This window comes from Trichoderma virens (genome assembly GCF_000170995.1).
Source record: "Trichoderma virens Gv29-8 chromosome Unknown TRIVIscaffold_6, whole genome shotgun sequence".
NCBI lineage: Eukaryota > Fungi > Ascomycota > Sordariomycetes > Hypocreales > Hypocreaceae > Trichoderma > Trichoderma virens.
The window spans coordinates 614,814-641,636 of NW_014013743.1; the positions used below are offsets into that span (position 1 = coordinate 614,814).

Here is a 26,823-nt window from a genome sequence, read left to right on the forward strand (position 1 = left end):
CCGAGAAAAGCATCCATGGCAAAAGAGAAGGAGAATGTGAAAAGAAGAGGGCAGAAGAGATAGCATGCCCTCGAGCTCCTACATCTTATATACCGCCACGAAGAATACAGCAGTTTATCTCAGTCTCAAGTCGCTGCCAGCGCTACTCCATCATGCTACCTTTGCTGCCTCGGCCATCGAGCTAGTCTGATTGTCAGGGAGCGTTATTCATACTAATACGTACTCCGTAGTATCAGTACATACAGTACGATACTGCTTAGCTATTCAGTGATCACAAACTGTGCCCATCAGCTGAGGTGGGACAGGCACATTCTTGTCACCCATCGGCGTTCACCTTAAAAAGACGGCTGGGCTTCAAGTTGAAATTCCACCATGATTGGTGCTGATGGTGAAAATGCCAGTTGCTGGCACGCTTTTGGAGACTTTGCTGCCTAAGAGAACAAGGGACCAAGGAGCGAGAGCCGTGAATGGGCGCCAACTACGAGTACTAGCTAACGCGTCGTCGGGTCGGGGGATTTAGCCATGCATAGATCAACGCTCCGTTTATTAGGCCTTCTTTTTTTCCACGTTGACGCATTCGGAAGGGAAACCGAACAAGAAATGCGGAGCAGCCAAATATACTACTGCGGTCACCTTGATTATCTTATTGCCGGTTGGTTTGTATAAAAAAGAACAGAGAGAAGGGACCAAAATAACACCAATGTGGTACAAGGGTAATGAAAAAGAAGACGGCAGTATGTTCTCACGTAACCCCAACGTTGTATTCTGCATTAAAGGAGAAACGTCGTTTTCAAAGCAGACAACGCACGGGTTTCATACCAAAGACCGGCGACTAAAAAGATGGTTAGAAGATATCCCGGACCGACCTTTAAGGTTCTATTCGCTCCTCTGGTTCTCTCCTTTGCCCAGAGCGAGGCCCAGACAAGAGATGTGATTACGTCTTCGGTGGCAACCATCAGATCACATCCTGACTGGTCCAGAGCCCGAGCCATTGGGTCGACGACAGCGGTGCCGCGGTATTCCTGCAAGGGTTCATGCAGCTTTTCAATGGCTTATCTGTAGAGAAGTGAGCGCCTGACTGGCATTGGAGCATCGTCAACGGCGGCATCAAAGCGGGTCGACTCTCAGCCGGCAAGCTACAGCAGCGAAACCTGGCTAACTCGGAAACTGCCTTCAGACCACCACTTAGCCCGCAGCCCTCTACTTCCCCCTTTAGAAGGTAATTCTTTCGATCCCATTGTGCAATTCTGGCTGACTTCAAATGCCAAGCACGAACCCTTTCAATACCGCGCCCTGTTTACAAAAAGAAGACGAGTTTTGCAATCGTCGAAATCCGCGCAGCGACTAATATAACCAGGGGCCCTGGTACACACTCAGACTCAAGCGAGTAAGCATCTGCTTCAGGTATGAGTACCGAATGATACCTTTCCCCAACTGAAATATCAATAAGGGAATCAGTATTCACATCTTCTTCGCTAATTGGAGGGGCGGGAGCAAGGGTGACTCCGTCGGGTGAATTATTAGCATCATGTGTCAATATCTGGTTTCGGGATGGCACGGTCGCACTGCTGCACGGGTATTCAAGCGCGCGCAATACGATTTGCTGGGAACAGTTTTTTTTTTTTTTCTCTAAAAAAGCAAAGCCCTCTTGGTTTTTACGCCAGGGGGTTCTCTGGCAGCGCTGAGATGCCTGGTCGGTGATTCTTGCAGGACACCAATCCGATCTGGGAGAGACATCCGGTGGATGAAGCTTGCGTCTTCGATAAGTGACAGCTGGTATGTGGTCGTTTGTCTAGCACCTCCCGTCTCTCTAGTGTTGGAGAAATGAAGGCCTTCTTTCAGCGAAGCTGCTTTCTCTCGTTGGAAGCCATGTTTGCTCGTATGATGGAAAATGCTGCTTCTCATGCACACACTGCATGTGTTCTATGACCCTGACGCAAAGGTAGACTAGGGGATCCCAGTGTTTACATACCCGTACAAGTACGGAGCAAACTGATGACTTGCTGAGGTCCTGAAATCTGGCCAGGGCCATTTGACTAGTGCTATCATATTTTTTTCTCGCTCACCCGCCTGGACTAGGTAGTCCTTGTTAGTACTCTGTACGTCGACATGAGGTACGAGTATTGGTTTGGGTAAGCGGGTGGGTTTGGACAGCTCCGCGCTAGCCCAAGGCTTGCTCGCGGATGGATCCTGTTTGCTTTTGACAATGAGCAATACGGAGGAGTAGGGGTCCCAATCTCGTTGCCTCCTGGCCTAGCCTGCACTCCGAAGATACCGATAGATATCCTAGACTTCCCCATCATGGGATACTGGTACAGTTCATGGCTCGAGCCGATAAAACTGAAGAGTTGCGAGCTTCATGGAGGAATGGGTCGACCTGATTCGGCATCTGCCAAGTACCCGTTACATTGCCAGGAACGAGCTACTTTTTGACATGATGGAGAAACTAATCTCGGAAATCTTGGGTCATACCAACCGGCAAGCTGCCACGCATTGACAAGGGGAGGCCGCTCCAACGCTAAATGGCACACCTCCCAAAATGTCCGCGGACCGCATGCTGGCCCGTTCATTTCTCATCAGATTCTGCAACTTGGGAGCACTCAGTCGGATCTTAAAACGACAGGCGGATCTTTGGGGGACAGACCAGGCTGAGCCTTGGGTCCGCGTTGGCGAGACCTGGTTTCACTCCTAGGATTCGACGAGAACGAAGGATGGGCTTCTCTTCCCAGGGCCGCGGCCGGCCTTGTAGCGAACGGCATTACATACAGTCATCACACGGTCACGTTAGGCATCGAGATACTGTACTATTGAGTGATACAAACCGGCCGGATTAGAAGAGAATGACCCACTCAACCACTCAAGGGAAAGGTACTGCCTAATGACAGGCCGCCACAAAACGTCATCTGGGCAAAAAGGTCTCCAATCTTGCCGGGGAGGAGTGCACTGGCAAGTGTTTGTACCTGAAGCTGCCTAGGCGCCAGCTTTTCCGTTGCGACAAGGCTAATGTCAATGCTAGTACAACTACGGAGCATCAAGCATGTATATCGGAACAGAGTCGGTATTCCTACTACCGGCGGAGTGCATAATAATCCTACATCCGCACAGACGGGCTCAGGGTGGGATCGGTGACGCCGGGCCTGGCGTGGTCTCAGTTTCGGGCGCCTTGTGGTGTGTTGTGAACAGCGAAAGGCTCACGCTTTGATTCTTGAGCCGTCGGACAAAGTTTGGCAATTCATTGACCCGTGTCTGAAGAAGTATGGGATCTGCTCTGCATGTTTTAGATCTCCCAATCCTACACATCGCTAAAGCCTCAGCTGGCCACGTTATGCGAGGGAGAACGGGGCACTGGCCCTTTCTTCCTCCCTTTGCTCAATCGGGTAATCTCTAGTCGTCAACACTACGGAGTACTCCAAGCCGCTGCAGCGCCCTCGGCTTCCGTGCTGGCATTGCAGTCTGTACTTGTACAAGCAGGTGTCGTGTGGGAAAGGCATTTGATCCCTTTTCTATGAGTCCGTTTGGGTGCGAGCTTTGGAGAGATTCTAAACTTTACTCAGCAGTCTAAGCTTCGGCTTCCCACCCTGCCGTCGCGTGTTCCACATGCCCATGCACAGAGCGACTGGATGATTGGATGGAGTCTCTTCCGCTCACCCATGTCACAGGTATACATGTAAGTATCCCAAGAATTCAACGCAGCCTTGTCGACAAGCCAGGCCCTGCCCACAGCTCTGGGGCGCCGGCCAACAGGAAGATAGAGAGGGCGCTGGGCAAAGCATGTGGCCATGTTTGGAAAGCAGGGCCTGGGCGCAGGGTCCGGCACGGTCCCTAAATAAGCGTCCAGCTCGTGTCATATCCACCATCACCTCCGCCATGATGCCACTTCGATTGTTTAGCCTGATGGTGCTTCGTAGAAATCTGGCACTCAGCCGGCCCGCTAAAGCAGAGGCGCCCCGTGGACACCCTCTCTGGTACCCAAGCCTCCCAAGGCTCGTGGGCTTGCTCCGTAGTGGCCCATCCGCGATCCACGAAGCCATCCCTCCAATCCGTCATCGAGGCCGTGCCATTTAGCCACACAACCCAGTGCTAGTACTACTAATCCCAGGTTTGCTAGCTTCCCCGACTCCCATGCAGGCTCCCTGTCTCCCAAGCTGCTTGGGGCAACGCGAGCTACTCCAACTTTTGAAAGCTCCTGGAGGAGGTCCCTCCGTTGCAAGCCTTGGCTCTTGCGTCTGACGCTCAGGCCGGGGGGGGGAGTACATGCAGACTAAAGCAAGTACATGTACACGGGGTTGGCTCCAGACATCGTTCGGGCCCTTCTAAATGTGCCGAGGGCACCAAAATCGTCCCAACCCCGGCCTGTTCTCGTCCTGCCTGCTCTGACCGATTCGATCATCTCTCTTAGTAGCTTGGAAACTTACTCGAGTATTGGAAAAGTCGCTCACCCCCCTAATTGCTTTTTGTACAGGCAGGGACGGAGTAGTATAACGAAACCTGAACGCCGCACAGCTTTCATTTCTAGAACGCCAGGACTATCCCGGCATCAAAAGTCTGAACGAGGGAGTACAGTTAAATGACCAGCCTCAACATCACCCTCACTCCCTGAGACGCCGCCCCCCGGAGCCAACAAGAAGGGGAGATATCACCCAGCCAACTCAGTTTTGCTGTCTCCCGGTTACGGCTCAGAGCTCCGAGTCCTGTCCTAGTCCCCTTCAGCTGAATCTCACCTCTTACTCGCATGACGCCTTTCCATCATCGTGGTTGAACGGCGACTGGTTTATCGCCTCGCCGTCCACCTCTTTGACCACCGTCTAAATCCTTCTTGCTGGCTGGCCTTGACTAACCTTCTGCTTGCTACCGAGTCCCAACACCTCCAGGAGACAAGATACACGCCCCCTCCCCACCCAGCCTCCGCAGCTCTCTTCTTGTTTCCCGCCTTTCCCTTCCCAGTTTGCCCCAATCATAGCCGTCTCCAGTGTCTTATTACGCTTGTGAAATCTCACACGCACGGTGGCCGTCTCTCCTCCCCTCTCGAGACAAGCCAGCGGAGAATTGTCAGATAGGATTGACCGGGCAGGGGATCATCATGGAACAAGCCATATCCTGTCGCCTCTGATTAACCCGCTGCAATAAGAACATTATTAGACCAGGAACTCGGTCCGTGGGCCCCCGACTCCTCAACGCTACGTGCTTGGCCACCTACTTGCTCTGTAGCTCTCGCGCTTGTAGGCTGTTCGGCGGATAACCCTATTTTCTATGGTCCGACTACCTTGCATCTGGCAACTGGGTCCCATTGACTGGGCCTAAGAGTCGCACAAAAACCGACTGTGAGCCGCCAATCAGCCTCGAGAGGCTGATCCCCGTTGTGCTTTTCTTCTGACTCGGTTGTTTGAGCCCGCGACTTTGGTCGGGTTCAGCAACTTCAGCGTCGCCAGAACCCGTCACTCAAGTCGTGGAACTTTGCGATTTGCTGCGGGCTGCCGTTCCATCTCGATAACCACCGACGACACGACTGCATGCTGTATCACGAAAGGTTCTCTGGTTATCAGGTATCACACCGTTCCAGCGGCGTCTGTTTCACGTCGGTTCTTGTCCGCCTAGCTGGATCTCGGTTCCATTCTTGTTTCGAACTCGCTGGCCGGTCTGTCAGTCTCGTGGCCATTCCCTGGGTCCGGCGAACGACTTTTTGTCCTTTTTCTCCCTCATCATTCCAAGGCCAGCTGCCGAGTCACTCCCCTTCATCTTTCTACATTAGATACTGGAGCACGGAGAAATCGAGATTGCTATCTATACTCGTCTAATCACTTGCCGACTCTAACGTCGAAGCAAGTTCAACGAGAGGGTTTTTATGTTGGTTAATTTTTCTCTTGACATTTGAGCTCACGACGAGATTTTACTGCAAACCTCCTCTACCGACGACAGACCACCTGCGTCTTCGAGTGTCGATTATTATTCACTCGGAAGAGCACCACGCATTCGCATTCGTTTCGAGTTTTTCACGGGATACGTGGCTTAAATTAGCCCATCTGTATGATCGAAACCTGAAAACTTGTTATTTGGAACTGGGCGCTGTGGGTAGTGGCCAGCTAAGCTTTTGAAGGAAGATTTCATCCATGACATATATAACCCAACCTTCTAATCCGACGCCGCCCCTCCACCCCGGGCCTAACCAAGCTTACTCAAACTCGGCCCGCTGTGCCTTTGACTTCAATTGGAGCCGTAAGGAGCTCCTCCCAGAGGAGTCGGCTGTACGGAGTAGGGCATATCCCTCGCCTCCTATGTCCGGCTCTCCGCCCTTGCCTCTGAGATCGGCTCATGAGGCTGGTAGTCGAGGCGAGGCTCCGAATTTCTACGCTACTCCAAGGCTTATAGATGGCCTTCGTGGAGGTCCGGCACAGCCATCACCCACAAATATGCGGGAACAGGCTTCATTGATGACGAGACCATACCCACAAGAACCGACGACAAGGTCGCCCTATTCCTACCCAAGGCCTGAAGAATCGGGAAGAATTGTCCCTTATCCTCCTCAACATCACCATGTGATGCCTCAGGGAGTTTCATCAGCGCCATATCTGAACTCGGTATCATCGAACTCGGACGCATATCCTGTGCCTGATCGATCACAGGCAGCCGAATCACAGCCATTTACGTCTCCGAAATCTCAGAGAAAGACAAAAGGCCACGTTGCCTCTGCTTGCGTACCTTGCAAGAAAGCTCATCTTCGGTTAGTATTAGTGTTTGAAAGATGCGTACGACGTTTTGCAGCTCTGTGTAATTACTAACACTCCCTTTCCTAGATGCGATGGTACGTTGTATTTGTTTTTGATTTTGTTCTGTTGAAATATATCATAATTCGCCGGTATGGTTGAGCTGCCGCTCTGCTTCTCTCGGAGAGTATACAATCCATTGAAAATCAGCAATATCCTGAATGAAGCGAATCAACTTCTTGGCTTCTCTGGTGGAAGAGAAAGATGACTCTCTTTTGACAGCGTAAAATGCTGGGTTAAAAGGGGGGCTTTTTGTGGAGGACAGAAAATTTAATGAAGCTCTGAGCTAACTAATTTATAGCACAACGGCCCTGTTCTCGATGTCTTGGTAATGGGAAAGAGGAGGCTTGTGTCGACGTTCAGCATAAGAAGAGAGGTCGACCACGATTGCGAGACGAAAGAGATGCCAGATTCGATCCCACAAGATACTCTCATCCGCAGGATGCGGCTCTCAGGAGGCCGTTAAGTATATACCCCTCGGCGATGGCGGGACTTTCGCCGTATGAAGACTCTCTCCGACGAAATCAATCCTATCGGGCTCTCGAACACCCGACTGATGCCTCACGCGAATATCAAGAGAGATCTATGGCTCCCGACCCAAATCTCTACAATCCTTCTTATCCGGGTACACCTCACGCTATGGAACCTTTGGCGTACCTGAGCATGGAATTTGATATTGTCAAGGCATCGCCAATGTTCATGGACATAGTTCATGCATCGAGCCCATTGGGAAATAAACTGAGCGATATCGTTGCGCCACATCAAGCGAATTTCCTTACTAGCCTTCAAAATCAACTTTTTGAAGAACAACGATTACACGAGCCGAATTACCTACCTCCTATGTTGGGCAGGCTAGATCTGGCCATCAAGGACTTTGGATTTACGAGCGATGATGTCGCAAGATTCCGACTTAATCATGTCGAGTATTTTAGTTTCGTTGGATATGATGGTTACACCAGGACATTCCCGCTTCGTTTTGGGCTTGCAAAAGAGGGTTCGTTTTACTTCGTGGTGTTCTTGTTGAGTCTTCAACAACCTCATCCACAGTTACCGCCGCCGCTGCCATCACAACATCATACGCCACATCAACATCATCAACAATATCCTCATCATCCACCGCAGAGACAGCACTCTCAACATTCACAGCATGGTCAGCATGTGCAGCATCCCCCATACACGCAGCACCCGCAACATTCACAACATACACGGGAACCCAGTGCGGCCTATCATCATCCGCCCCCATCTCATCAATCAGCGTATGGAGATCAATCGAGTACTTCCTCGGCTGATTCTTATCGACATCGCCTTAGTGAAGGCTCTATTCGGTCGCCACAAAATTCGGCTCCTTCGAACACTGGTACCAACTCAGGGGTCCCAGCATATACACACTCCCAGTACTCTGGTTCGAGTTATCAGACATCTCAAAGTGATCATGTTCCGACTAGTCGCCCCGCAACTCAGCCCACATATCAATTACCTCCTATTCGGGCACAGCCAGATCATAGACCCTCCTCTCGAGAAGTCAGTTGGCCCAATGGCGAACGACCGAGACGAGTTGATATTGGCGGCTTGCTAGATCAGCCCAGTGATTCTGTTAGGCGGTAATGACTAGGCCAGCTTAGCTTGGAAACTTGATCCTGTACTTGATAGAGGACCATTTTTTCGACCACTAGGTCGAAATGTTTCATGAGAATTTGATCATTGGCGCTGGCGCTTTGGGGCAACTACTTGACTTCCATTACAAAAGTATGGATATAAAGACACTGCTTTTCAACACATGAGCGTCGTTAGTTGATTTTTGCCAGCACCAAAAATTGCAGGTGATGCTAAAGAGTTGAAATTTTGCAACTTAGCGACAATGTACCAGTATGGATGCGCACAGTCTGCCTTTTTTTTTTCTAGGCGTTTGTTATCTCTCTATGCTCTTTTATTTTTATTCTTCTCTATTTTCACTCAATTTCCTTCTTTCTTTACTCGGCTTTGGGGTAAAAGCGGATGGGCAGGGAGCGGTATCATACTGCAAGCAGATTCAGGGGGGGGCAATTGGATTGAACACTTCAGCGGTGCTATATTTTGATTTTAAAGGATATGGAGTTTACAAGCGAAGAGCTAATTTGTGTCATTCATTCTTTTGTGGTTCATTCATGCAGAAGCAGTCGAGCGCTTTGTGATATTCTGGCAGAGGCGGCAGTATCTATGGTATCAGGCATGGAGATTTTTTTGGCATATAGGAATTGTCAATTTGTTTTATCTATATCGTATCGCCGTATCTATCGTGAATTTGTGACCCCGAGGAGTTTTCAGATGGGAATAGAAACTTCTTCAGCTTAGACATACCCGCCAAATCTCCCTCTACAGTTCCTGCCATCTCCCTGTCGACCCAACCATCAGTATAGCCGCCGCCAAAATCAGTGATCCATGCGTTGTTGTCTTGGTCAATTAACACATTTTCTGCCTTGACATCTCCCCAGACTATACCTGCTTTGTGCAACGCCGTGAGGGTGGTATCAAGCTGATTTAGCCAACGGTTTCTGATGGCAGGTATGGGATCATCGAGTTCTTCGGGATGGATTCTTGTTGATAGTGGACAACCGCCACAATCGATGTAGGTTAGTAATATACCGAGAATAAAGCCACAATCATCCATGACAACGCCATGGACGTGACATAGGTTGAATTGAGAGTCTAGACCGGCGGCTTGAATCTTGCGATAGGTCTCAAGCTCCCGTATAATCTGTACGCCAGAGTTGCAAGGTTTAAAGAAGCATTCAGTCTGGCCGCTGTCAATTAAGACTTTCTCAGAAGGCTTAAAGAGCGCATCTTCGGGATCTTTAAAACTCAAGGTAATCCTAGCTGGATCATAAAACAAAGTCCACGCCTCGAGCTCGTCGAGAAAGTTATCGTCGAATCGAACATATGAGGGACGATAGGGCGACGTTTCCGCCGCAATTCGACGAGGACACCGTTTTTCATCAATAACATCCAAGGTAAAAACGAAGAACTCAGAGAAGAGATGGTCATGTAGGGTAATTCTGATATCCTTTGGATCTCCTGGCGGGTTGGGGGCGAGCTCGGCGAAGAGTAGCTCAAACGGGGCCGTGACCCATTCATAGACATCAGTGTCGTAGATATCAAGTACCTCTTTGCCTGACCGAAGTACCTTAACAAACGATATGAATTTGTCTATCATCATGGGTGAGTTCACAAACTGAGACGGTGAGACCTTGATGTAAAAGGCCTTGCCGTTTCGGCGGACAGTAAAGCGGGCATCGTGATCGTCATCTCGAATGCTGACGATGTATTTTTCGACCACATATCTTGGCGCGTCTGTCATTATGCTAGAGAAGAGAAAGCGTGGAATATGAAATTCTGATATTCAAAATGCACGAATCTAGGATCATGGCTGACTGGCTTGAGAAAATTATCTGAGTTGTTCCATTCGTGTAAATGACCGCTCTGCGAACCCTGCAGTCGTATTGAGGAGATGTACTTGCATGGCCTAGATCTAGGTAGGCAGCACCTCGCTTCATTGCCGAAGGTCTGCCCAAATATTTATTGTGGTACTACTCTAAAACTATGTTTGCATACGGAGAATGTCAGGCATTTAAAATCCAGAATATTCGAATCCAGATGTATCAAGCGGTCGTAAATTGCTGGTAGAGTCGCTGGTGTAAGAGAGCCGTTGTACCCAAGTACCTAGGACTTGTACTGAACTCTAGTAGGTCACGTGCAGACGTGGGAACTTCGCGCACTCACCCAAATCGTCATCCGCTTTCCTCCGCCTTCCTTCTCGACTGTTGAACATTCTTTTCTGATGAGATGAAGATCTTTCGGTCGGCATCCGTTCTTTTCTTTGTTTGATGTTAATACTTTGTGTGCTGCAATAGGTTGTTCTGTACCGGGTTTTCTCCTTCATGCTGGCGTTGTTTATGACGGTTGATGATTGATGGATGGCATGCTTCGGCGTTGTTTGAGTGTGAATTGCTGCAATAATTGACAGAATAGTGCCGAATTGGGGTGGCCATGGATGAGATGGAAATCGACAACGCTCCAAGTGGGACTAAAAGGAAGGCAGAGGATGAAATCGAGGCTCCGAAACCAGCACGAAGGATCAGGGTAATACATCCATCCCACTCTCCCACTCCTATTTTCCTGGACTCGAGAACTGGAGAATGATTTTGGAGAATATTTCCATCAACTAACCTTCACTTACAACCAGGCTCTGGATCCCGATGTTGTGAACAAGATTGCTGCTGGGGAGATTATTGTTGCCCCTGTTCACGCGCTCAAAGAACTGATTGAGAATGCCGTGGATGCAGGTTCAACGTCGTTGGAGATTCTTGTCAAAGACGGAGGTTTAAAATTGCTTCAAATCACCGATAACGGCGGTGGCATTGAGGTATCTTGGATGACTCGCTTATATTCTTGCAACACCGCGGCTGACTATTTTTACCTAAAAGAAAGAAGACTTGGAAATCTTATGCGTTCGGCATACGACATCCAAAATCTCCACGTTTGAAGACCTTTCGTCCATTGCAACATATGGATTCCGCGGCGAAGCTCTGGCCAGCATCAGTCACATTGCCCACCTCACAGTCACGACAAAAACCAAGGAGTCATCTCTCGCCTGGCGCGCACATTACCTGGACGGAAAACTGGCTCCCCCGAAGCCAGGGCAGTCTGCGGAGCCCAAGGGCGTTGCCGGGCGCCAGGGTACCCAAATTACAGTAGAAGACTTGTTTTTCAATGTGCCCACTCGTCGAAGAGCGTTTCGGTCTTACGCCGATGAATTCAACAAGATCATCGACATGGCCGGTCGTTACGCGATTCATTGCAAAGGCGTTGGCTTCACTTGTAAAAAGGCTGGTGAGGCATCCAATTCGCTGTCTGTACAGGCGCAAGCAACCGTGATAGACCGTATCCGTCAGATCCATGGCAGCAATGTTGCCAATGAGCTGATAGAACTATCTGTCTCCGACGACCGATGGGGGTTCTCTGCCAATGGGTATGTCACGAATGCCAATTACCACATCAAGAAGACGACGCTGCTCTTGTTCATCAATCACCGCTGTGTTGAATCGTCAACCATGAAAAAAGCGCTTGAACAGACATATACCAGCTTCTTGCCAAAGGGCGGTCACCCTTTCATCTATCTCAGCCTTGAAATTGACCCGGCTCGAGTGGATGTAAATGTCCACCCTACCAAACGGGAGGTCCATTTCCTCAATGAAGAAGAGGTTATCCAGGCGATTTGCAAGAAAATCGAGTTGGAGCTTGCTACAGTGGATGAGAGTCGAACATTTCTAACGCAAACACTGCTGCCGGGAGCCAAGCCTGTTGAACCTTTAGATGAGGATGATAGCGATGCAGCCCCCAAGTTCACTACACCGGCGCTCAGGAAGGTGCGGCGAAATTCGAATGACCTTGTCCGGACGGACAAATCTCAGGGCAAGATTACAGCCCTGTTCTCACCTGCTGGCCCCGCTGATAAAGCAGGTTCTCCTGCTAGAGCAGTGGAAGACGAAACATGGGCAGTTCCAGAACCCGTCGAATACACGACGATAGACCGCGATCAGGTACAGTGCCGACTCAGGAGCATCAAGGAGCTTCGCCAAGATGTTCGAGATGAGATCCACCATGAGTTGACGGAGATTATTGCTTCTCACACGTTTGTCGGTGTCGTCGATGAGGGGCGACGGCTTGCCGCTATCCAGGGAGGCGTGAAGCTGTATCTGATTGATTATGGCCACACCTGCTTTGAGTACTTTTACCAGCTTGGACTGACTGACTTTGGGAATTTTGGGGCTATCAATTTCAGCCCGCCACTAGACCTCACAGAACTTCTCCAGCTGGGAGCAGAAGCAGAAAAGGAGGCCATGGGTGTTTCCGACGAAGAGTTCAATGTCGATGCCGTTGTTTCAAAGGTAGCGAACCAACTCATCGAACGGAGAGAGATGCTCCAAGAGTATTTTTCTCTCGAAATTACGCCTACTGGAGAGTTGGTATCCATCCCTCTTCTCGTCAAGGGATATACCCCATCCATCGGAAAACTGCCCCGGTTTCTCATTCGCCTCGGGCCCCATGTCGATTGGAATGATGAAAAGTTGTGCTTTCAGACTTTCCTCACGGAGTTGGCGACATTTTATGTCCCTGAACCATTACCCACGTCGCCCACTGGGAAATACGAGCAAGGTGACTTGGATGCAGAAGAGGGACAGGAACTCATGGATGACGAGGCTCTTGAGGAGGTCAGAGTAAGAAGGCAGCATATCCGATGGGCCGTTGAGCACATCTTCTTCCCAGCGTTTAGGTCGCGGCTGATAGCGACGAAGAAGCTCATGGAGGGAGCCGTGTTGGAGGTGGCAAGTTTGAAGGGGCTATACAAGGTATTTGAGCGGTGTTAATGACGGGCAGGGGATATGATGGGCATGTTCAAAATAACGGCTTAAATGATGTCAGATTGTTTCAACAATTTTTATTTCTCATGTTCGTTTGTTTTATAATATGGGCGTTATGTACGCAAATATCGAAAGCTATTAATGCCTATCTATTCTAGTTCCATTGACTTCTCTATCTCAGTGTTACCTGCACCGGCTTATGTTTCTTCTTATACGCCAAAAATCTCGTCAAATTCATAATGACCTCGTCCGCCCTATCCCTTAATTCTGGCTGGGCAGTCTTATTCACGCCCTTGGCCATGGCCCTTGCCTTTGAAACAGTTCCGTCGAGGTGCTTCAAGAAGCCTCCTTTCCAGAAAACCTCTGCGTCGTAGGTGTACTCCTCGTTTCCGTATATGTCAAAGACTTGGTTGAACGCCTCCACCGCATCGGCAGTAGGAGTGTCCGGAAGTCCGGCAAGGACAGTAATGAGGAATGTGCCAATCTCACGGTTGAGGTCCGTGGGCGCGGGGTGAAGGGCCAGCTGGCCGAGGACGCCGATGCACTTGACTCCGAGGGCCTGGAACGGGTCTTCGGGGTCGAGGCGGGCGGGCGCCCCCTTGGTGGCCTGGTAGAGGGAGATGAATTTGCGGTGCTCGTTGGGCTGGAGAGGGGTCTCGCCACGGAGGATTCGGGAGATGGCCCAGGCGAGACTGGTGATTTGGGTGGCGAGATCGACGTCGGCGGTGTCGGAGGCGAGTGTAGGTGAGATGATCTGCTGCCAGAGGGCGCGACTGATGGGGGTCCAGGCAGCTTTGATACCGGCATTGGACTCGTCAGAAAGGTCGAAGAGAGAGACGGACCAGGTAATGTTGTTTAGGGCGGAGAGAGCATGTGCTTGGATTTTGAGGGAGAGTTCGTCGGAGGGCTGGAGGGTGGCAAGGCGGATCAGCTCGGGCAGAGCAGTCTGGACAAGAGACTTGAGGGTTGGAAGGTGGTCGATGTTGTCTTCACCGTGATCACCACCCGTGACCATGTCCATGTCGGCTTCCATCTCGTCTTCGTTCATGTCATCGTCTTCATCATCCTCTCCGTCCTCATCTTCGTTGTCGTCTGCGTCTGAGGCCACTTCATCCATGTTTTCGTCATCGTCCTCATCCTCGTCGTTGTCCTCCTTATCAGCTTCGCCATGGCTTTTCTTGGAAGATGATTGAGAGGGACCGCCCATCTCAGATACAAGACTTGTGCCGATGGATGCAATCGTCTCCAGAGCTAGTTGTTGATACTCTGAGGGACTAGACCAACTGCTGCCGTTGGCGACACTCTGTCCAGGGATATATGTAGCGATGGCTTTGGTGAGAGTTGGTATCAGGTCTGAGCCGTCGGCCACATCAGTCTTTGGCGATATGTTCTTCAGCCCAAGAAGGGAAGCATAAATGTTTTGAAGGATGGCACAAGCCAAGATGCCATCTCCGCTGACATCACCCTTCAGGGCGACCAGGGCTTCATAGCAGGCGGTGTTGCTGCCAGAACAGGTGAGTTTTTGGGCTAGATCGGAGTTGTCTTCGCAGAGAATCATGAGGCAAGCCATGGCGTCTCCGCGGATATTCGATAGAGGATCCTGGTCTTCTTGAGCAGTATAAGTGATGAGGGTGAAGAGCAGGTTAGTAATGGTTGTGTTGTTGGAAATAGCTTCCAGGATTTCGTCGCCAGCCTCAGCTAGAGCCGTCAGCAGTGAGACTAGAGACGCCGCAATGCTTGAGATGAAACTCTTTTCCGCCTTGGGCAGCTTTGCATAAGGGGTATCGTTTGAGAAGACTTTGTCATGGATCTAGTTTGCCCATTTAGTAAGTGATTGAGCTAGTGAGTTAACCTTGAATTTACTTACCAGCCTTGCGGCGAATTCAATTGCCGTCAACACATCTTGTCTGAACAAATGGACACAGAAATCAGCCTCCTCCTCCTGGGCCAAGACTTGCAAGATTCCCCATCCGGCAGCCCGACTCTCAAGGGCAGCGTCTGTCAGAGTCTGTGTCAAGATGGTGTAGACGATCTGTTCTCTCAGTAGTAGCTTGCGGCACTTTGTGTCTTGGATGATGCTTGAAATGAGAGAAGCGGCGGCAGAGCGAGATTTAGGATCGGCGCTTTTCAGATCATTTATGATGGGCAGGATCTTGCTCTCTCTCAGAGCGGCCAGCTCAGGATCTGAGGGAGGCTTGACGGCTTTGGCTACGGGATCGCTGCGGTTGCCGCCTTTGGTTCTCTTTGATTTGCCCATGGCGTCAATGCGTGAGAGTAAATGGGATTGGAAAGGATGATGCGATATGAGTGATTAATGAGATGAAAGAATATGGCCTTTGTTTTGGAAGTAATGAATGGTATTGATGTTGGTGTTGTTGATGAAACTGTTTACATGCATGAAATATCAAAAGTTTTTTTTTTTTTTCTTTTTTGCACTAACACTGTTGGTCGTACCCCACCATGGCAAGGTTCCCCCTCCACATTGAGTTCGGAGCCTTCCAAAAACATCAATGGATGTCTACGCTTAAAAACTACAGTGCTTTTCAACAGCGCATTAGTGCGTTAGGCGAACAGTTTTAGAGCTCTACGCCCTGTAGTTTTAGCGTTGCTCCAGCATCCCTGCCCGCCTATTGACATCATCCAAAGTCAAGTATCAGCCACCAGCATGACTGCTTAAGCGCTACAACGGGCTCCCCACTTGCGCCACAGTTCGCTATCTAATCAGGGCCTCTATGCAACGACGAGCTCCCCAAAACGGGCATAAGTGCCACAACACCCGTTTTCATCTCTCTCTTCATTACCCTCACCTCTCGTATTTCCTCAAGGCCGCATCGCTGGGAAGCTCTCGATTGAAACGACGAGAACAAGCTGGGGCTGATACAATCCCGCGATGTGACAAGCTGTTGCCAGAGCCATTTCCACCTGATTTGTTGCAAGCAAAGCTGAGCTGAGCTGAGCTGAGCTGAGTCGAGCTACCAAGTCCAAGACATCATGCCGTCTCCCGCAACCCGCGGCTGGTCCTTGTCGCAGCTCTGGCGCGACGACGACGAGGAAATGGCCAACAAAAAGGATGATGATCTTGGCCTGCCTCGGCACGCCAAGCAGTCTGATCAGTGGCAATCTGCGCCCAAATCTTCTCTACGCTTGACCGCGCTGCTTCGGCTTATTGTATACGCCGTTGCTCTCTTCATGCTGGTATATGGGTTGTTCAGAGTCATCGGGCCTGCTCCAGGGGCCTCGTCTCTCGATCCGGTGAACTTGATGCCCATGTATGATAGGCCACGGCCGCCTCCCAGATACGATGCGCCTCGGATGGAGGAAGAGGAGCCTACAATCAAGACGCCAAAGGCCCCCAAGCCACTGAAGCCTCAAGCTAAACCTCAAAGCGACAGTGGGAGTGGAAAAGATGAAAGCAAAGTTGCGGCAGAAGCTCCCAAGACGTACAATGGACCGCTGAAGCTCCCGAACTTGGGCCCGTCATTGCAAGCCGTCATCACGGACACGTCGGGGAGACTACCGAAGAATCGCAACGTCTTATTCGCAGCTGCTAATCTTCAGAGTGCGGCACTCTTGCTCCCAATGGCATGTCAGATGGCCACGGAGCGCCAGAACTATGTACATTTCGCCTTGATGAGCAGGAGTGACGTGCCCATGAAAGAATTGCTCGCGATAAACGGCATCGACAAGGGATGCCCCTTGATTGTACATGGTACGATAAAACTATGTTGCCCACTGAAATCTACTGGGCTGAGGATCTCGACAATGCTGATATACTTGGATATTTAGATGCTCGCCCTGACCATTCCACAATAGCAACGGAGGCACGGATGTCTCTTTCTGTGGCCCGAGCTCTATGTAAGCTTAAACCAGAGAATCCAATGTCAAGCTCTTTGCTGGATGTAATTCTAACAGGCAGCCTCTTCCAGACTATATCAATCTTTACATGCACCCCCAAGCCATCATCATAGACTCTACGGCCACCGAGGAACACTATTTCCTCTCTGGCATTCGCGACGAGGTCCGAGGCATGGAATCTACCCTGATTGAGCTTCCAGAGAGGCCGGGCACTCGATTCTCGTGGCTGTCGAAGCTTGACGCTTCTGCACTGGCAGGTAAGGCAGCACGTTTCCATGCGTAATTACCTTGAATGACGTTGGTTCTAACGACAACTCTGCGAAAGCGTGGAATGATGTCAGCTTTGACATTCTCATCCATGCCCCTCCGCACGGCACAGGAAACCTCAAGCGGCTTCTTAGATCTCTGGCTAGAGCTGACTTGGCTGGCGTGTCTCCGCCTCACTTGACCATTGAGCTTCCAACAGTGATCGAACAAGACCTGAGCAATTTCTTAAGCGGATATGAATGGCCATCCAAGGCTCCCAGCGCAGGTCCGAAGCCACGGCTTCTCTCGCTTCGCCATCGTATCCCTAGGCAGAAATTGAGCGAAGAGGAGAGCTCTGTCAGGTTCCTCGAGTCATTTTGGCCGACCAAACCGTCTCACTCTCACGTCTTGGTTCTGTCGCCTCACACCGAAGTGACTTTTCAGTTCTTCCATTGTAGGTTCCCTTTTTACGTTCTTTCTCTTTCCATAATTTTGGCCAATAGGCTCCGGTTATACTAACTTATCAAAGATGTCAAGTATTCCCTCCTGCAGCGGCGGTATTCCACGATTGCATCTCGACAGGATTGGGAAAGTAAACTCTTCGGCATCAGCTTCTCGGCACCAACAACGTATCTCGACGATACCACCCAATTTGTACCTCCAAAACCACTCGAGGGACAGGAATTTGACACAGAAGGCACTCCCTTCCTTTGGCAGGCCCCCAACAGCGATGCGATTCTTATCCTGGGGGATAAGTGGATAGAGCTTCATGGCTATGTATCTCAGCTTTTAGAGAAGCAGCATGCCTCGTCGACAACACCAGATCTCCTCGCCAAGAAAGAGGTTGGCAAAAAACACCCTTCTTGGCTGGAATACACGCTTCAGCTGTCGCGAATTCGGGGATATTTTACCGTCTACCCTACCCAGCAGACCGCCAATGCCATTATCGGCGTTCACACCGATCTCCATGATGTGCCTGAGGAATATGAAGGAGAGGAGGATTCCGAGCAAGGACAAGACTCTATCAAGCTTGCTGCGGAATTATTCGATCCCGCATCGCAAGTAGATATGTTGGCGACTCTGCCGCATGAGGGCGAGTTGCCGCTCCTCTACCACCTCCCTTGGCTGACGTGGGATGGTAAAGAGACGTATGACGGTGCTATTCAGAAGATTGCTGCCAATTACAAGCAGGCGTTCCGCAGCCAAGTCGGGCAGTGCAAAGATGAAAGTATGGACGTTGTTCCGGTTGTTGATTCGTATGCTAGGGATTTGTTCTGTTTTACCAAGGGATGATTTGAGTGGGGTATGGCGCATTATGAGGTGTTATGGCGATTTTTGGAGTTATGTTGAAGCGGTGGTGTTATCATTTTGTGATATTTTTGACCATTTTTTTTGTATTAACGGGCAAATGTATATACATCCTTTTTGGGAGTCGTTTATTCCAAGAGAAGGGGGGAAAACGCCAGACTTGACCAGAGTAAAGAAGATTGTGTATGATATCTCGAAGTACCAAGTTGCTGAATATCGTCATCTTTGACGTACTTTATCTATGACCAAAAGTATGATGCATGTTCCAATAATTGAAACTGCTATCCCACCCAACACCTGCGACAGTGGAGTCAATGCAATGCACTTTTTTGTTGTTGGACAGAAGTATTCAGACTTACTACTTGAGTCTTCCAACCAGATTGCACAATAGCGGCTCTTCGGCCATATAAATTGACGGTCCCTGACAAGAAGATGACGGCTGCGGTTAGTTCCCATCTGTAGGCATTTGAAACCGAGGCTAGGGAGAGATGGTTGAAAAAAAAGAAGGCGAAGCTCACTGATATAGTTTCCCGCTCCCAGAGCCAGCGTCACAACAGACAATGCCCAGAAAATGCCACCAAGCGGCTTCGACACCCGGCGCTCGAGATCGCTGGGCGTGCCCTTGATGTGAAACGAGACGGTTATGGCGACGGAGACGATGGCCATGTATATCGACAGGCGGAGGTACGAAAGGAAGGCTGCGATATTTAGCTACGAACAGAGTAAAATAAGGGTTGCTCAAACGTTTGAAATAAGAAGAAAAAAAAAGAGAGAGAGAGAGAGAGAGTTATCGGAGATGAACTAACTTCGCTCGTTGGCGCAGTGGTCTCGCGCATCGCTACTTTCGTTGATGAACAAGAGCGGGCTGGGCCACGGCCACTTGAAAAATGCGGATTTGTCGAGCCCGTCTGATCTATAGCTTTGTTAGCACGAGCCTTCTACCTTCCAAATGATTTACGTCGTCATGTAATAGAGAAGCGTAAAGGGGGGGAAGAGAGAAAGGCGGGTTTTGACGTACCCTAGCTCGCTGACTTCGATGGGTTCTGTGAGAGCGAGGAATGGAGCGCAGCATTTTGGGGTGAGATCCTCTTCGTCAGTCATGATGCTGGTGTTTTTTATGCTCTTATAAGAATCATTCGATTTTTCTTCGGAGTTTGGGGGTTTTCTATTGTGTTTAAGGTAGTTATTAGGCGCGATTTATGAAAATGGGTGAAAAAAGATGGAGTTGCTTGAGGTTTTGAGAAGGCGAAGTTGAGAGCTAAGATGACGTCGTGAAGCGCCCCCAGAGCTCACGTGCAGAGCTACCATGTATGTATCATCTATCATATGAGCACAACAGCATCACGAGACATTTCACGAATTGGGCTTTACATTGACATATATTAATATAACTTTATTTCTTTTTTCAATAGGTGGAATTAATTAAATGTTCTTATAGAGGCGAATCCTGGAGTTAAAAAGCAGCTTTACAATGAATCTTGCACGTAGATACCGACTTTTTCAATCCTATAACCTGCTTCATCCCAATGCCCCAACTATCACTTATACAAAGCCGCAGCTACAAACTCACACCAACCAGTTTCTCTTTTTTCAAAACCCCCAAATCTCGTTCCATCTCCCCTCTTCCTCTCTCAGCGCGCCATCCAGCCTTCCAAACCTTGCAGGCTGCTCCGTGTTCGCCTCCGGCAAGCAAACCCACTCTCTCACACAGTCCGGCACTTCCTCCTTGATGTGCGCAATGCAAATGAGCGCCTGTTGATCCGACAAGCCCTTCAACTTGATGGTGCCATCCTTGGATTGCTGGCTCTCAACAATCTCCTCGCCCACATACGTCTTTGCTTCCCCGTCGGTGAGGAACAGCGTGCATTTATCCCGGACAGCGTCGTCCATGCCGCTAAACGACTCATCCAAGACAACAATATCAGGCCCCTTGATCATGGATCGCACAAACAGCGCCACGCGCTGCGCACTAAACGAAATCTCGCCAAACATGTAATCGTCGGCCCATTTCAGGCCCTCGCTGCCAGCGGCGCTGTTGGGCTTCAGCTCCGGCTCAAACCACTTGAGCGCGGCTTCGACCTTCGCCGTCGCCTCGGCGTTCAGCTTTGGTTTTGCGCCAAAAGTCTCTGCCCAGGCGTTTTCAATCACTTGTCTGATTGTGTGGCTCCTCGGCATGTGCTGGTGAACTTCCGGGCTGGAATGGCCGATGCGAGACTGGATATCCCAAAACGTGAGCGGCAGCTGTCCGGAGCCTGGCTCGGGGAGACGGCTGCGCCCAAAGAGCTTGATGGGCAGAGAGTAAGTCTGCGGGTGATCTGATCCGAGGAGGGAGACAATTGTCGTCTTCCCTGAGCCGTTGGGCCCAAACACGCCCCAGCGCTCGCCTCGTCGAACAGTCCAAATCAAGCCTGCTTTATCACCTTGAGGTGTCTTCTGCGACCAGTTTCCAAGAGCAATCTTGTCACCGTAGCGGACCTGGCATCCGTCCATCTCAACCAGAGGTTCGGCATTGGGATTGACAGGTTTCTGTACATGGAAAGATGCCGATGAGGAGGCGTGAGTTGTCAAAGAGTCTTTCGACAGAACTCGTCCGATATCAGCCAGGGTGTGGACAGGCAGTTTCTCATCCTCCGCCAGTCCACCAATCCTCACACCGTGAACGTACTTTTTCAAGCCATCCAGCACCACCTCCTTGGGCCCCATTGACTCTACTTGGCAATCCATCCTCAAGTACACCAGATGCGTAATCCATTCTGGTAGAGGATCCTGGGGCCTCGCGCTCAATACCAGCCGCGGGTTTGCCTTTTCAGCAAGAGACTCCAGTAAAGGACTGAGCCCCGTAACCGTCGGAGGATCAAGCCCCATGAAAGGCTCATCTAAAAGCAAGACCTCGGGCCTCGTCAGCAATGCACGGGCTATTCTTGCCCTTCTGCCTTGGCCATTGCTCAGAAACGTCACAGGTAGGTCCAGCAAATGCTCCAGTCTGAGATCCTTGACAACACGCTTCAGCAGCTCGGCCGATATTCCTCCTTCTGCTTCGCTCTCCTGGGACGGTGTCTTAGCAGGGTTCAGCTCAGTGTTGCCCAGCAAGAAGTCTCTCAGCGAGAAGTCAGTAATCTCCCTACGAGACTCGTACCGCGCAGAAAGATACGCCGATGTCGTTACCGCACCGCTCAAGCCTCCCGCCCCCTGCTCGGCGTCGAATCCCACATACTGAATCGCCTTGTTGGGAGTCCTCAGCCTGGACGATACAGCATCCGACGACAGATACGGATACGACCTCGCTGTGGGAGGCTCGCATAGCAATCTTCCCCTCAGTGCCTGCAGGAAGGTCGTCTTTCCGGAGAGCGAAGGTCCCACGATGCACCAGTTGTGCGGCTGTGATGTTGACGAGGGCAGCTCAAACTGGAGGTCTTTGAACAGGGCTGGATTGGCATGCGGTGACTGCGAATTGGGATGATGCCGATAGAATGTGCCATTGGCGATGCGGATGATGGGCGATCGCGCTGAAGGCGGGAGATTCCTGAGCATGATTGAGAGCTCTTCAATATGACGTTACAATCTCTTCTATGACGATCTAATACTGAATGGTGTAGTGTAATTGGAATCGGGGAGATGGAAAGATATTAAAGACACTTTATACACCCAATTGGACTCCCACAGAATCAAAATAAAGGGCAATAAACAACAAAAAGTAGAGAATCCACGCAGGAGAAATCGGCAGCTTATTTCGACTCATTAGAGCCCATCACATGGAATTGATGTTGACACCAGCTTTCTCCGCGATCGGGCCGCACTCCAGGGTATTCTCGAGGTACCTCTTGGATCCCCCTTTGGGTTTAGTGCCTCCTCAAGCAGGATGACAAAAGATACGTACCCCTCCTTCGCAGAAGGCATGTGGGGACCTTTGAGCTGGACGCGAGGCTGCTTGGAGCCTGTCAGTGTCTGAGAGCAGTAGAGAAGCAACACTCAACACCATCAATCCATTATCGCCAGACCAGGATTGACGCCAGACCACCATCTTCTCTTCTCCTTCTGTTATTACCCGATTAGTCTGCCTACTTGTACGCAGCAACCGTCACACGAGCGCATCTTCTTCAGCATCCACCGCCTCGCTCCCTGTCCTTTAAAGCAAAGCATCCTCCATAACCGCCAACATGGTAAGGCCATCCATCCATTCGTCCATGCTCTCTCTCCCTCTCCCTCTCCCTCTGTCCTCAAGTTAACCAACTCTCTCTTCTCTTCTCTCTCCTCCAGTCCATGCGAATCGTCCCCGCCTCCGGCGCCCCCTCCACCTTCAACCACACAAACCACTCCTCCTCCGCCCCCTCCGCCCCCGGCATCCACGACACCCTCCGCCACGGCGTCGGCATCTCCCCCTTTGACGCAGCCGCCAACAAGCCCGCGTCATCGCACCCCCTCGAGGCCCGCCTCAAGAGCTGGGAGGCCACCCAGGAGGCCGTCCGCATGGAGACGCTCAGGCGCACCTTTGGCATCGCCGAGCCCATCCGCCGCGGCATGGAGCTCAAGATTGTTCGCGACGGCGAGTGGCGGCCCCTGGCCCTCGGCGCGGGACTGCCCAGCGTCCACGAGGATATCCTCAAGGGCCGCGAGGACACCATCACCTGGGATGACGTCTTCACCGGCAGCGAGACGAGATCCGTGCCTGGATTCCACGACGAGATGGAGAAGAAGCTCAAGATTCACTAAATGGGACAAGGCCAGTAATGAAGGAAGAATAACAAGGAAAATCAAAGCACCCATATGTATGCCGGTTAGACAGGGTCGTTTCTAGGACGATACAGGATTCTGCTTCCCAATTACATGAAATAGATTAACGATTTATAACCAAAAAGGAAAAAAACATAATGAAACAAAAGACAAGAGACATCACCGCAATCATCATTTGCATATGCTGTATCGACACGATGCATCATCATGATAATAATATGTTCTGCATTTCTATCCTGCTATAGCAACAGTCATCCCCGTTTCTGGGGACTAAGTCCACTACTATTAAGTAAAAAAAAGAGCGTATGAGAACCGAAGCAGAGGTTACAATTGTACATGAAGCAATGACATGATGATGCGCCGGTTATGACTCCCTATTTTCCCAATTCTTCCGCGTCTTGAATTCCCATCGCGCTGCTTCCCTGAATGGCTAAACGAAAAATAAAATAAAGTAAAATAAAATAAAATAAAACCAATAATAAAACACACGCAAAAGGGGGAGGGAGTACTAAAAAGCTCAAGGCAGCATAAAGCAGCTGCAAAAACAGCAGGCAAATATGAATGAGAGACACTGGGCTCTTTCGCGCACAGGTGGTGCTGAATCGCTGAGTGCTTTCACGCAAGTCAGTGCAACTTCAGAAACCACTTGAGCACTGGCCCAGATACCCGTCTCAAAAGACAAGGGTCTATGCAAACACATCCTTGTAGCGTCCGAACACGTATAATTGCCACCGTATGTTTCAACAAGAGAAAGCACAAAATACGAAACAGTCAGCGCTGTTCGTACCACACGCTAGGATTGCTTTATAGAATGACACAGCAACGGCCCTCTCGTACGCGGTCCCCATCTGTGGCGCCAGTAGGGAGGCTCTTGCTGCCAGACTTGGGTTCCTCCTCATCAAGATCCTGGGGCCGGATGCTCATGTGGACCACATTGGGGCTATCGGGACTGAACTGATATTCTGCGGCTAGTGTAAGCATTGGAACAAGAATGAGTAAGAAATAGCGAGGAGTAAACTTCAAAGGACGGGGATGAAAAGGAAATTGGATAATGGGCAGTACATACTCTTCAGCTGCTCCTTGTCATCCAGCAGTTTGCCAAAATGGATCAGCCGTATGCTGCTGGGACTGGCCGGCTTGGCCTCCCAGTCGGATCTCCACTCCCGCAAAATCAATTCCTTCAATGTGTAGATGCTGATGCTGAAAGGATCGGGGTTACCGCTCTCATCCTGGTCGGGCATGGCGACGTGCCTTCTGCTCAGATATTTCGCGTCAATCTTGTATGGGTGTCGGCCACCAGACGCTAGCAGCAAGGTAATGTTGCAAACTGGGCCATCAGGACCAGATCCAGCCGGCTTGATCTCCTCTTCAGCAGGGCCGATGGCCATGACTGACTCTTCAATCTTTTCCTCTTGGGACTTTTCTTCCTTGGGGCTATCCTCCTTGGGAGCGTCTTGCTTGGCAACCTCCTGCTGAGCGGTATCGTCCTTGGTGTTGTCCTTGTTGACTTCCTCGTCCTTCAGAGCCTCTGGCTCGACCGCAGACTCAGGAGTATTGTCAATCTGCTTGCCTTTTGATGATGAGTCCACAGCAGATGTCTTGGCTTGGTCAGTAGATTCAGGGTCGGCAGATGGCGTCGCGACGGCAGGAGTGTCCTTGGCCGCATCGGTTATCGCCTCGTCTCCAGGCTTCTCATCCGCCTCAGATGTCTGAGGGATATTCTTCATCTGCACAGCATCGGTAGGTTGCTCGAGGCCCGAGTCGTTACCAGGAGCGGCGCTACCACCGTTCGTGGTCGAATCCGTAGGAGCCGACATGTTTCAGTAGGGAGGCGCCGTGGCGAAGCGCGAGGAATGCGGGATCGGTGCAGCACCACCAAAGGGGTTGGCGACGTCGACAAAGGAGCGTATAAAACGACTCAATTCATCCACGGAGAATAGGGCGCGTAAAAAAAACCTGTATGTCGCTAGGGTGGTAACGAGCGTTTCAATGCAGCACGGTGGGCTTGACGGTCGTGACCGGAGGCTGGCTGCGCAGGGAGTATGGATAGATGGATGTTAAAGGGAAAAGGGAAAAAGGCGCCGTTGGAACAAACCCAGTCGACGACTTGGCAGATCAATCAACGAACCAGCAGCAGGCTCAGCGACCAGCCCAGATTCAACTTCCGGGGGTGTGGGGGGAGGGAAACGGCGAGCGGGACTCCGGCTAGAATGCAAAGCGAACGAACGACGAATGCGCTAGCGAAAATCAAGCGCTGCTGAGAATTCAAGAGAGCTGCTTCTGTCGACTGAGACAACTTTGCCCGATGCAGGCGGAAAAGCGCACGCCTCAACGACGGACGGAGACGCTTGGGAGTGGAAATGAGCGCCCTAGTTCGGTGAGCCTTGGGGTCTTTCCTGTTTTTCCTCAGCTGCGGGTGCAGGGGCAAGGGTAGGGAAGAGGGAAAAGTGCTGAAAGCAACTAGGAAAAGATAGAAGAGCAAGCGGAGATCAGCCGCAGGCGAACGGGCGAAAGTGAGAGTACGAGTTATTGCTATCTCAGCATGAAGCGGACTCCGTATTCCCAGGTAATCACAGCAATGCGGCCGAGCAGACCCCTGTCACTATAGCGCGGACAAGGCACGCCAATTGGCCGCATACAGTAGCTTGAGTAGGGACACCAGACGAACGCAGTGGCGCGGGGAAGCAGGGCAGCAGGGCAGCAGGTGGTCCGGTGCTCCGTGGTAAGAAATGAATGGACGGACGGTGTTCTTGATGAAGGCCGCAGGCAACGATGATTGTAGGTTGGAGCAAAGGTAAGGTCAGTGGTTACCCGGCATTGTCTCAACAAAAACACACCTTGTTTCTGCCGTCTAGTCGGTGAGAAGCTTGATGCAGATAGACACCTTAGGCACCTTCCGCTTGACGCCTGGTAAGACGCTGCTGACCTAAGGCTGGGAGCCGGATGGCAGGCAAGGGACGGCAGCTTGTCTCGAGGAATTGGGATAAAACAAGAGCCACAGCAGCTACAGATTTTGCATATTTACGTTGTGCTTTCAACTCAAACATCACAACAGGTCTACATACAGCTGCAAATCGTGGTGGCCGGTCGCCACATCAGATACAGACTTGACAGACTACCGCGTACCTGCACAGTATTACGGCACAGTATTGCTGGCATCCCTCCATTTGCCGTCTGCGTGCTGCTAATCTTGAGTCTGAGACGAGACACAACTGCCGCCGAGACCTGGAGCCCGATCTGATCGAATCTCGGAACGTGGCTAAATATCCTGTCATCGACGTCCCGTCTGTCTCTGCTTAATCTTACAGATACGAACTTATTACGAAGTACACACTCTGCACTTGACGACGCTACAAGGCAAGGCAAACCCTCTCGCTGGTGGCGCACCAGAACTCGCACATTGGCCTGGTGCTGCGCACTTCCATGCCAAGCCTGCCATACATTTACATACTTGTACAGATGAGGCGAAGATGGCGCCATAACATTGGACGTTTAACTTCCGCTCTTCATGATTGCCGGCGGCT

General features: G+C 50.8%; 10 protein-coding genes across 10 annotated transcripts; 5 read left to right on the forward strand and 5 right to left on the reverse strand.

Moving 5' to 3' along the window:
* Positions 1–840: 840 nt before the first annotated feature.
* On the forward strand, positions 841–1,223 carry TRIVIDRAFT_221583 (uncharacterized protein; the record flags this gene model as incomplete). The annotated part of the gene is made up of 2 exons (XM_014101049.1): positions 841–1,016; positions 1,091–1,223. The coding sequence occupies 2 exons, from the start codon at positions 841–843 to the stop codon at positions 1,221–1,223; spliced, it is 309 nt and encodes a 102-aa protein (XP_013956524.1).
* Positions 1,224–6,125: 4,902 nt separating this feature from the next.
* Positions 6,126–8,351, forward strand: TRIVIDRAFT_169905 (uncharacterized protein; the record flags this gene model as incomplete). Its single annotated transcript, XM_014101050.1, has 4 exons — positions 6,126–6,718; positions 6,792–6,799; positions 7,063–7,977; positions 8,077–8,351. Coding segments are annotated over 4 exons (1,644 nt in total), but the record flags the coding sequence as incomplete, so codon positions are not given.
* A 661-nt stretch (positions 8,352–9,012) lies between these two features.
* Positions 9,013–10,095, reverse strand: TRIVIDRAFT_150869 (uncharacterized protein; the record flags this gene model as incomplete). Its single annotated transcript, XM_014101051.1, has 1 exon — positions 9,013–10,095. The coding sequence occupies one exon, from the start codon at positions 10,093–10,095 to the stop codon at positions 9,013–9,015; it is 1,083 nt and encodes a 360-aa protein (XP_013956526.1).
* Positions 10,096–10,793: 698 nt separating this feature from the next.
* TRIVIDRAFT_28941 (uncharacterized protein) lies at positions 10,794–13,165 on the forward strand (the record flags this gene model as incomplete). Its single annotated transcript, XM_014101052.1, has 3 exons — positions 10,794–10,877; positions 10,981–11,160; positions 11,222–13,165. The coding sequence occupies 3 exons, from the start codon at positions 10,794–10,796 to the stop codon at positions 13,163–13,165; spliced, it is 2,208 nt and encodes a 735-aa protein (XP_013956527.1).
* Positions 13,166–13,331: 166 nt separating this feature from the next.
* TRIVIDRAFT_28934 (uncharacterized protein) lies at positions 13,332–15,416 on the reverse strand (the record flags this gene model as incomplete). Its single annotated transcript, XM_014101053.1, has 3 exons — positions 13,332–14,336; positions 14,376–14,969; positions 15,027–15,416. 3 exons carry the CDS (start codon positions 15,414–15,416, stop codon positions 13,332–13,334), a joined length of 1,989 nt encoding a protein of 662 aa, XP_013956528.1.
* Positions 15,417–16,150: 734 nt separating this feature from the next.
* On the forward strand, positions 16,151–18,553 carry TRIVIDRAFT_28508 (uncharacterized protein; the record flags this gene model as incomplete). Its single annotated transcript, XM_014101054.1, has 6 exons — positions 16,151–16,372; positions 16,526–16,868; positions 16,946–17,014; positions 17,086–17,271; positions 17,340–17,714; positions 17,790–18,553. The coding sequence occupies 6 exons, from the start codon at positions 16,151–16,153 to the stop codon at positions 18,551–18,553; spliced, it is 1,959 nt and encodes a 652-aa protein (XP_013956529.1).
* Positions 18,554–18,730: 177 nt separating this feature from the next.
* On the reverse strand, positions 18,731–19,768 carry TRIVIDRAFT_212827 (uncharacterized protein; the record flags this gene model as incomplete). The annotated part of the gene is made up of 5 exons (XM_014101055.1): positions 18,731–18,865; positions 18,928–18,989; positions 19,087–19,266; positions 19,408–19,481; positions 19,587–19,768. The coding sequence occupies 5 exons, from the start codon at positions 19,667–19,669 to the stop codon at positions 18,788–18,790; spliced, it is 477 nt and encodes a 158-aa protein (XP_013956530.1).
* A 390-nt stretch (positions 19,769–20,158) lies between these two features.
* On the reverse strand, positions 20,159–22,099 carry TRIVIDRAFT_29212 (uncharacterized protein; the record flags this gene model as incomplete). Its single annotated transcript, XM_014101056.1, has 1 exon — positions 20,159–22,099. The coding sequence occupies one exon, from the start codon at positions 22,097–22,099 to the stop codon at positions 20,159–20,161; it is 1,941 nt and encodes a 646-aa protein (XP_013956531.1).
* Positions 22,100–22,544: 445 nt separating this feature from the next.
* On the forward strand, positions 22,545–23,443 carry TRIVIDRAFT_110607 (uncharacterized protein; the record flags this gene model as incomplete). Its single annotated transcript, XM_014101057.1, has 2 exons — positions 22,545–22,728; positions 22,826–23,443. The coding sequence occupies 2 exons, from the start codon at positions 22,726–22,728 to the stop codon at positions 23,276–23,278; spliced, it is 456 nt and encodes a 151-aa protein (XP_013956532.1).
* A 65-nt stretch (positions 23,444–23,508) lies between these two features.
* Positions 23,509–25,159, reverse strand: TRIVIDRAFT_179673 (uncharacterized protein; the record flags this gene model as incomplete). The annotated part of the gene is made up of 3 exons (XM_014101058.1): positions 23,509–24,261; positions 24,366–24,708; positions 24,838–25,159. The coding sequence occupies 3 exons, from the start codon at positions 25,114–25,116 to the stop codon at positions 24,104–24,106; spliced, it is 780 nt and encodes a 259-aa protein (XP_013956533.1).
* Between the last annotated feature and the right edge of the window lie 1,664 nt (positions 25,160–26,823).